This window comes from Microcaecilia unicolor, chromosome 13 (genome assembly GCF_901765095.1).
Source record: "Microcaecilia unicolor chromosome 13, aMicUni1.1, whole genome shotgun sequence".
Lineage (NCBI taxonomy): Eukaryota > Metazoa > Chordata > Amphibia > Gymnophiona > Siphonopidae > Microcaecilia > Microcaecilia unicolor.
The window spans coordinates 83,326,371-83,336,479 of record NC_044043.1 but is presented as its reverse complement, the minus strand read 5'-3'; the positions used below and the strand labels follow the sequence as shown (position 1 = coordinate 83,336,479).

General features: G+C 43.0%; 1 protein-coding gene across 1 annotated transcript in view; it reads left to right on the top strand.

Moving 5' to 3' along the window:
- The first annotated feature begins 311 nt into the window (after positions 1-311).
- Positions 312-10,109, top strand: part of TNFRSF25 (TNF receptor superfamily member 25) — a 72,066-nt gene continuing 62,268 nt past the window's right edge. The window contains exon 1 of the mRNA XM_030222157.1: positions 312-425. Coding sequence (XP_030078017.1) covers positions 390-425 — 36 coding nt within the window. The 5' untranslated portion in view covers positions 312-389. The remainder of the gene's footprint in view (positions 426-10,109) is intronic.

The window sequence follows — 10,109 nt, the reverse complement described above, 5'->3', positions numbered from 1 at the left end:
TATCTGTACCGATGCCCTCCTTCCTGTCATTTAGTAAAAGCCAACCAATTAATTATTATTTTTTTTCAAAACACTCTTCTGATGTGGTTTTAGAGGAACTGCTGATCTCATTTCCAAAACACTACTTCCTCCTCTTGGGAGCTTTGACGTCTACCTTCAGATCAGTTATCTCAGTGACTTGGACTATGTAAGGTGCTTCTAGCCAGATGCTTCAACACAAATCTCTGTTCAGCTTTTACTGCTGTGGGTCCCTTGTACTTTCTAAAACCTTCGTGTTGGACTGGAACTCTTCCAATGACCTCTGATTTTACAACCCAGATGAAACATGCATAGCATCCTCAAGGTTTAATGTTCGTGAATAGAACCCACTTTGTTCCTAACCATAAACGATGAAGTTCCCTGAGCCCTGCAGTCTGTTAACATGGGTAAGTACTTTATTCAGAAGAGATTAGAATTGGATAGTCTGCTTTGTTCAACCTCTTGTGGGGATCTAGAATTTAAAACCAGAGGATTAGCATTTGGGGGGGGGGGGGGGGTCGTGCTGTGGGATTAGCTTTGATAGATAGGCCTCTTCAAGGGTAGCTGTGAAACTAAACCAGAATATTCTTGGAGTAAGTCAGTTTTGGAGGCCGTATCTTGCTAAGAACGTAAAAAGAATTGAAGCGGTGCAAAGAAAAGCTACGAGAATGGTATGGGATTTGCGTTACAAGACGTATGAGGAGAGACTTGCTGACCTGAACATGTATACTCTGGAGGAAAGGAGAAACAGGGGTGATATGATACAGACATTCAAATATCTGAAAGGTATTATTCCGCAAACGAACCTTTTCCGGAGATGCGAAGGCGGTAGAACGAGAGGACATGAAATGAGATTGAAGGGGGGCAGACACAAGAAAAATGTCAGGAAGTATTTTTTCACAGAGAGAGTAGTGGATGCTTGGAATGCCCTCCCGCGGGAGGTGGTGGAAATGAAAACGGTAACGGAATTCAAACATGTGTGGGATAAACATAAAGGAATCCTGTTCAGAAGGAATGGATCCTCAGGAGCTTAGCCGAGATTGGGTGGCAGAGCCGGAGGCGGGGATGGTGCTGGGCAGACTTATACAGTCTGTGCCAGAGCCGGTGGTGGGAGGCGGGACTGGTGGTTGGGAGGTGAGGATGGTGCTGGGCAGACTTATACGGTCTGTGCCAGAACCGGTGGTGGGAGGAGGGACTGGTGGTTGGGAGGCAGGGATAGTGCTGGGCAGACTTGTACGGTCTGTGCCCTGAAGGGGACGGGTACAAATCAAGGTAAGGTATACACAAAAAGTAGCACATATGAGTTTATCTTGTTGGGCAGACTGGATGGACCGTGCAGGTCTTTTTCTGGCGTCATCTACTATGTTACTATGTTACCTGGAAAAGATACTGCAGGTAACAGCAGAGTTGTACAATAATGTAGCTAAAAAACATTTTGTTGAGTTGTGAAGTATTATAGTCATAGACTTCAATTTTCCGAATATCCTAAGTTTGTAAGTGTCCCCTGTCATGCTACCGCCAGACCACCACCTTTGTATCAGATATGGATGGCATATGCTGTATTTCTTTTGATGTTTATATGATAACCAAGTTATTTCATACAGATTCCGTTTGCATTAAAAAAAGTAGTTCCAAAATATCACTCACAGAAGATTTGTTGGACGTATCCCTTGTCCTACATTCTTCTCAAATGGACAGTTACATGTTGGTACAATTGAGGAGAGGGCTCTGTCAACATTGTAAGCATAAGGTTTGTGATGCTGAGAAGAGACAAAGTGGAAAAGATGAGATTTGGCTTAGCAATACAATACAAATCTTCAAAAAGATGTTTCTTCTTTATTATATGGTTTAAATGTTCAGAAGACCAAAATAATAATAATAAAATAACAGAGAGGCAAATCTTCCTGCTCAGGATAGTCCCAAGCAAAAAAGCGATGTCAAATTAACAGCAAGTAGAGAGGTGTGGTAGCCGTGTTAGTCCACTCTTAAAGGTTATCAATAGAAATCAAACAAAATAAAACATGGAAAAGAAAATAAGATGATACCTTTTTTATTGGACATAACTTAATACATTTCTTGATTAGCTTTCGAAGGTTGCCCTTCTTCCTCAGATCGGAAATAAGCAAATGTGCTAGCTGACAGTGTATATAAGTGAAAACATTCAAGCATTACTATGACAGTAAAATAGATACCATTGGAGATTCTACATGGAATGTTGCTGCTATTGGAGATTCTACATGGAATGTTGCTATTCCACTAGCAACGTTCCATGTAGAAGGCTGCGCAGGCTTCTGTTTCTGTGAGTCTGACGTCCTGCACGTACGTGCAGGACGTCAGACTCACAGAAGCAGAAGCCTGCGCGGCCACATTGGTGATCCGCAAGGGCGGACTTCTACATGGAATGTTGCTAGTGGAATAGCAACATTCCATGTAGAATCTATAGAAATCAAACAAAATAAAACATGGAAAAGAAAATAAGATGATACCTTTTTTATTGGACATAACTTAATACATTTCTTGATTAGCTTTCGAAGGTCGCCCTTCTTCCTCAGATCGGAAATAAGCAATTAACAGCAATAAAGCACTGACTTTATTTACACATAAATAACAGAAAAAGCACAGTTTTTTGTAAATATGACAAATCTTTCCAGACCAGTGACCAGTAGCCCTGTGAAACAGATGTTCTTTCAGCACATGTTTTGGCGTTCCGCCTGCACCAGGGCTTCATTCCATCCACTTATATCTGGAGTAGCTGGTGATCTGGTCATTTCTGAACAATAAGCTACTGCACACGGGACAGATCTGACCCCTAAACAAAAATAAGAAAAAACAAAATAAAAAGGGAAACAGAATAAAAAGCGAGAAACAAAAACTAACCATCAAATTTAAAAAAAAAAGAAGAAAAGAAAGAAAAAAAAAAACCCTACTAAAACCAACCAATTCAAAACCAATCAAATCCACGTTGAAAATGTTTGTCCAACACAAACCTACCACCATTTACTTTCCAGAAGAACCTAAAGGTAGGTTCCTAAATGTGTTCCCTATTTTCAGGCAATTTTTGGAGGCTAAGAAGTTGATACGAAGAGTTTAGGTTTGCAACTTTGGGGTCCTTTTATTAAGCTACACTTAATGCAGCCAAAAAAGCCTAACGCATGACATGCTAAAGCGTTTTATGTTAGTTTTGAAATGTGTGCACGCTAAGAGTGCATTAATTATTCTTTAGTCATTTTTTGAGGGGGGGTGTCGGGGTGGAGAGTGGATTTTTCTGCGCTAACCAGTTAGTGTTTCTACAGTAGCGTTTCTACATAGGTGTCAGTAAGTGCTCACACGATAAGTTTTTGAAATGGCCACGTGCTAATGGTAACATTAGCGCATGAACAGGATAAGAGTGGGAAAGGAATCAGGCTGTTCAAGGACCAGACTAAGGACGTCCAATGTAGAAATAAAATGCATTAAAAGAAGACTCAACACAGCACCATGCAGCCTATTTTATCATTTTACTACAGTTTTATCACATTTGCACATTATCTTTTAGATGTCTACTTTTGTTAATATTTTCATTTTTACTTAAGATGCTTCTATGTATCTCTCCCTGTATTTGTGTAGACTCCTGAAGAAGGCACTTTCAGTGCTGGAACATGGTACTGTGTTGAGTCTTCTTTTAATAAATGTTATTTCCACATTGGATGTCCTTGGTCTGTTCCTTGAAGAGCCTGGTTCTGTTCCCACTCTTATCCTGTTCCTGTGACTTTGCGTGGAACACTGTCGTTCTTTCCACTTCTGTGGTTTGGTCGCTAACATTAGCGCATGGCCATAAATTAAATTAATAGAAAATATGAGCTTTTTATGGTTGTGGTAAGAATGGCCTTAGCTCCCTGGAAAGGTTCCTACTGTGGCTTTGTAAAAGGACCCCCTTGAAAAGGTCTTGTCTCTTTACATTTTTAGCCATTTTTTTTCTTCCGCCTATGCTTTCGCTAGCTGTATTTCCCTCTTTGCTTCTTTGAGCTTAATCTGGTAATCTTTTCCGTGGTCCTCTTGTTGCGTTCTTCTGTATTTCTTGAATGCAGCCTCATTTGCCCTTATTTTTTTGGCCACTTGTTTGCAGAACCGTATAGGTTTCCTGTTTCTCTTGCTTTTGTTTATTTTCCATGTATAAAGAATTTTTTGCCATATTTATAGCAGCTTTCAGCTTGGACCACTACCCTTGACATCAGCTCCTTCTTCAGGTATTCTCCCATTTTACCAAAATCAGCATGTCTGAAATCCACTATTTTGAGTTTTGTGCATCCGACCTCTGCTAGTGCTCTTGTATCAAACCATATTGTGTGATGATCACTATTGCCTAGATGGTCACCAAATTTTCCTCTAAGGAGTGGCCTGGTGTGTGCAAATTTTTATATGTGTGAGCAATAAGTTTTAAAAACGAACAATTTTTGAGCTCCATTATTAGCAATGCATTTCTGTATATATGTCAGTCTTTCTAGGAGAATCTGAATTTGTGAGCCCTTGGGCCACTGCTGAGGAGCAGCAGGGGCAGGAAAATCACCCCAAACAGGAGACCAGGCAGAACTCAGACGAGCTAGTAGAAACAGGACTGGAAACACCGGACTGGAGCTGCAGCTGAAGTAAAGCAGACTGGAACAGGCAAGGCAGGAACAGCTAGGCTTCACCTGCACTTGACCGCCGTTCCCCAGAGGTTGAGCCCCCGGGTGCAGGCGGGTGGCCGGCAGGACTATGAGACAGAAGGGAAAACCCAGAACTGCAGGGTCCAGTAGGTGGCCAGCAAACAGACAAGTAGCCCAGGAAACAAGCAGGAACAGAGGCAGGCAGTAACAGTAGAATACTCCAGCAAACAGGCAGGGTCAAAGGCAGGCAGAAAACAGTAGAATACTCCAGCAAACAGGCAGAGTCAAAGGCAGGCAGCAAACAGTAGAATGCTCCAGCAAACAGGCAGGGTCAAAAGCAGGATAAGAAGTAACAGGGTAGCACTGCAACAACACTCACCGACGAGAAGCTCATCAGACGACCTCTGTTGCAAAGGCAAAGCTAGAAGGTTCCCAGGTGGGAATAAAGGCACAGCCGATGAGGTCACCAATTAGGGTGGGGTTTGGCCGCAACTACAGCAGAGCCTGGCTTGGTTAGAACAGGATCCTGAAATGGACTAGTCTGGACTGGACCGGATTTCAGGATTTCCCCCCAGGCTTCAGGATTTACACATAGACTTGGCTTGGCTGGAGGAACCCCAAAGCAAGTCCAACCGGAAATATAGTCACAATCGTGACAATATAGCACAAAAAAAACATTTTTGTGAGCAACCATGTAAGATCTGTGAGTGACGCTCCTAAAACGTATGAGCAATCGCTCATGCGCTCCGCATAGAGGAAACATTGGTGGGCACCCACCCAGACGGTGGAAACACTTCCTCCATTTGTGAACACTAGATCCAGAGTCGCCCCTTCCCTCTTGGTTTCTGTCACCATTTGTCTCAGCAAAGCACTTTGACAGGCATCCATGATCTCTCTGTTTCTTTCCGATTCTGCCGGTGGGACGTTCCAATCCACATCAAGCAAGCTGAAATCTCCCAGCAGCAGCACCTCCCTTTTCATTCCCAGCTTATGGATATCTTTGATCAGATCCTTTTCCAGCTTCTCCATTTGTCCTAGAGATCTATAGATAACACCAGGTACCCGGTCAAAATAGCCCCGACAAAAAAGCTCCAAAGAAAAAAGCTCCCGACATAATAGCCCCTGACATAACAGCTACTGCCAAAAGAGCCCGCCCACAGTATAGCCCTTGACAAATTAGCCCCCTGACAAAAGGGCCTGATCAGGCCGCCCAGAATATGGCACTGCATTTTTTCTAGGGGGCTATTTTATCTAGGGGCTATTTTGTGGGAGGGGCCATTTTGTCAAGGGCTATTTTGTGGGAGGGGCCATTTTGTCAAGGGCTATTTTGATACCAGGCTGTCTATTCAGGGCTTTTTTGTCTGGGCTATTTTGTCAGGGTTATTATGTCGGGGTGTCATGTAGTTTCTACCTTTCTCCAGATTCCCTGCATTTCTGCCACTCCTCCACCTTTTCAGCTCTCCCTAGTCTTCCTAAAAAGATTGTAGCCTAGTATGATCACATCCCATTCATGGGAATCATTGATCCATGTCTCTGTAATAGCAACAATATCCAAGTTTTCCTCAAAGATCAGGGCTTGCAAATCTTGACCCGTTTTACTTAGGCGACGAGCATTTGTGCTCATTGCTGTCCACGTGTTATTGAGTTGAGATGGTTTTCTATATTAACATTACCTTCCCCATGTGCTTTCTAGAAGGCAATGTGAAACAAAAAAAAGTGAGGAAAAACCAAATGAGGATACCAAAAACACTTTATTGTATAAAAAACGACCCGACACGGCCGTGTTTCAGCCCTAAGGCCTGCCTCAGGGGTCTTGAGCAACCTCGGATGATCTAGTGTATGAACCTATACTGTTGAAATTTTACTTAAACGAAAACTTCTTTGGTCTCTCCTCTCTTGTAAGATATTATTTATTCAGTTACCGACTGATTTTGGAACGTCGATGCCAAAAACAGGCCTCCTCTCTTCTAAAATCGTGCATTCAGTTACATCAGTTGGTAACTGAATACACAATTTTACTGGGTCTGGCTACACCACTGCTTAGCACACTGCTTTTGCAGTTACCATGCATCAGTTTTGATTTTTATCGTGCAGAACTGCAAAACCTTTGCACATTTTAGTAAACAGCGGCCTGTTATATTAGAACGGTTTCAGCTTTTGAAAGTGAATTGGCTGCTACAGTGCCCCCACTTCATGCTGAAACATTAATTGTACCTCTTTGATTAAGGTCACAGCTCTTCCCCATTATTTATTTATTTATTAGGATTTATTTACCGCCTTTTTGAAGGAATTCACTCAAGGCGGTGTCCAGTAAGAATAGATCAAACATGAGCAGGAGGCAATTAGAGCAGTAAAAATATTCAAGTAACAATACAAAGTATGGCATGGTATACTACTTGCAATGACTACACAATACGTAATAGAACATTATAATTGACAGTGTAGGGTATAATGTCAACACAATACGAAATAGAACATTTTAATTGGTAGTGAAGGGTAAGGCAATGGAACTCATTGCCGGAGAAGGTAGTGACGGCAGCTGGCCTTGCTGAGTTTAAAGGGGGTCTGGACAGATTCCTGAAGGAAAAGTCCATTGATTGTTATTAAATTTGAGGTTTTTGCTAGGTTCTTGGGACCTGGATTGGCCGGAGACAGAGTGCTGGGCTTGGTGGACCTTTTGGTCTTTTCCCAGCGTGGCGGTGCTTATGTAACATATAGATGAGTAAGAAAGTATGAAGAATTTGAAAGTAGGGTGACTGATTTGAAGAAAGGTGCACGTGAGGTCAGAGAGATGGTTAAATATTATCTGAGCTAGGGTAGGAGTGGATAAACATGTCCGGCTGCAGTATGTGCAGCCCCAGTCAATCCTTGTGTGTGTGGGTGAGACTAACAGTTACTTCTTCCATTAAAGGCTTGGTTGAAGAGCCAAGCTATCTGTATGTGTTATAAATCATTTACATTAAACCTCAATAAGAATAAGTTTCCTACCTGCATGTGCCAGTTGTACTCTGACCTATTTTAAGGAGCCATAGACAGAGAGATACCATCACAAGCTCATTAGCTCCTCCTGTGTGATGTTTATCATTTCCTATAATAAAGAAACCACATTTACCAGGAAACGAAAGAAACCAGCCCTGTCTCTTTTTGTAATATATCTATTTCATTTTACCAAGCAAGTACAACACGTCTTCATTCAAACTTTTCCAGGAAAAACAATTACAAAAAAGAAAAACACACACACACACACACACACACACACACACACACACACACAAAAAAGTCCCTGAAAAAGGAGGAAAGTGGTCAAGCTGTGTTACTACTACTACTACTATTAAACATTTCTATAGCGCTACTAGACTTACGCAGCGCTGTACAAATCAACATGAAAAAGACAGTCCCTGCTCAACAGAGCTTACAATGTAAATTGGACAGACGAACAGACAGCTAGGGGTGGGGAAATTGCAGTGGTAGGGGTGATAAGTGAGGGTGTTGAGTAAAGAGAGTCATGGTTAGGAGTCGAAAGCAGTAGCAAAGAGGTGGGCTTTAAGCCTAGGCTTGAAGACAGCCAGAGACTTAGCCTGATGTACCGGCTCAGGGAGTCTATTCCAGGCATATAGGGAGCAGTGAGATAGAAGGAACGGAGCCGGGAGTTAGCAGTGGGGGAGAAGGGGGACGACAGGAGACATTTACCCAGCGAATGAAGTTCACGGGGAGGAGTGTAGGGAGAGATGAGAGCGGAAAGGTACTGAGGAACTGCGGTGATTTAACCAGAGCTGACATTGTGATGTCATAATGCCTCAGTCCACCAATGCCTAAGAGCCAACCTCATCAGTGATGTCACAATGGCTTGACTGTCCTATACTTGGCTCATACTACTACTACTACTATTAAACATTTCTATAGCGCTACTAGACTTACACAGCGCTGTACAAATCAACATGAAAAAGACAGTCCCTGCTCAACAGAGCTTACAATCTAAATTGGACAGACGGACAGACAGCTAGGGGTGGGGAAATTGCAGTGGTAGGGGTGATAAGTGAGAGTGTTGAGTAAGAGAGTCATGGTTAGGAGTCGAAAGCAGTAGCAAAGAGGTGGGCTTTAAGCCTAGACTTGAAGACAGCCAGAGACTGAGCCTGACGTACCAGCTCAGGGAGTCTATTCCAGGCATAGGGAGCAGCGAGATAGAAGGAACGGAGCCGGGAGTTAGCAGTGGGGGAGAAGGGGGACGACAGGAGACATTTACCCAGCGAACGGAGTTCATGGGGAGGAGTGTAGGGAGAGATGAGAGCGGAAAGGTACTGAGGAGCTGCGGAGTGGATGCACTTGTAGGTCAAAAGGAGAAGTTTGAACCGTATGCGGAAGCGGATAGGGAGCCAGTGAAACGACTTGAGGAGAGGGCTAATGTGAGTATAGTGACTCTGGCGGAATATAAGACGCGCAGCAGAGTTTTGGACAGATTGAAGAGGAGGTAGGTGGCTGAGCGGGAGACCAGCGAGAAGCAAATTGCAGTAGTCTAGGCGAGAGGTGATAAGGGTGTGGGTAAGGGTTTTGGTAGCGTCCTCGGAGAGGAAAGGGCGAATTTTGTTAATATTATAGAGAAAGAAAGGACAGGTTTTGGCAATCTGCTGAATATGAGCAGAGAAGGAGAGCGCGAAGTCAAAGATGACTCCAAGGTTGCGCGCAGACGGGACATGGAGGATGAGAGTGTTATCTACCGAAATAGAGAACGGGCAATAACCTGTGTTGTTTGCCCCTTAATGTGACTTAAAGGATACTAACACAGGTTGTCTTGCACTAATATAATGTTAAGTTACCATGGAGTAAACAATAATGAGATGCAAAACATACAAATACACGTAAAGCATTTTGTGACTGTTGGGTAGACTGGATGGACTGTTCAGGCCTTTATCTGCCATCATTTACTGTGTTACTATGTTACAAATACTGTAAAAAATCGTTAATAGCAAGAATACGCACGCACTAATAAGAGCCACAATGAGTGAAAGACCACAGTCTCATATCCAACTAAGAATAGCACTTGCTCCTGCTCCCCTCCCCCTCCACTACCTATCAGAACTGCTAGGATCAGTACATAAGTATTGCCACACTGGGACAGACCAAAGGTCCATCAAGCCCCGCATCCTGTTTCCAACAGTGGCCAATCCAGGTCACAAATACCTGGTAAGATCCCAGAAAAGTACAAAACATTTTATGCCAATTTAATAATGGTCTATGGACTTTTCCTTTAGGAAGCCGTCCAAACCTTTTTTAAACCCCGCTAAGCTAACCGCCTTTACCACATTCTCCGGCAACGAATTCCAGAGTTTAATTACACATTGACTGAAGAAACATTTTCTCCAATTCTTTTTAAATTTACTACTTTGTAGCTTCATCGCATGCCCCCTAGTCCTAGTATTTCCTAGTCCTAGTATTTTTGGAAAGCGTGAACAGATGCTTCACATCTAC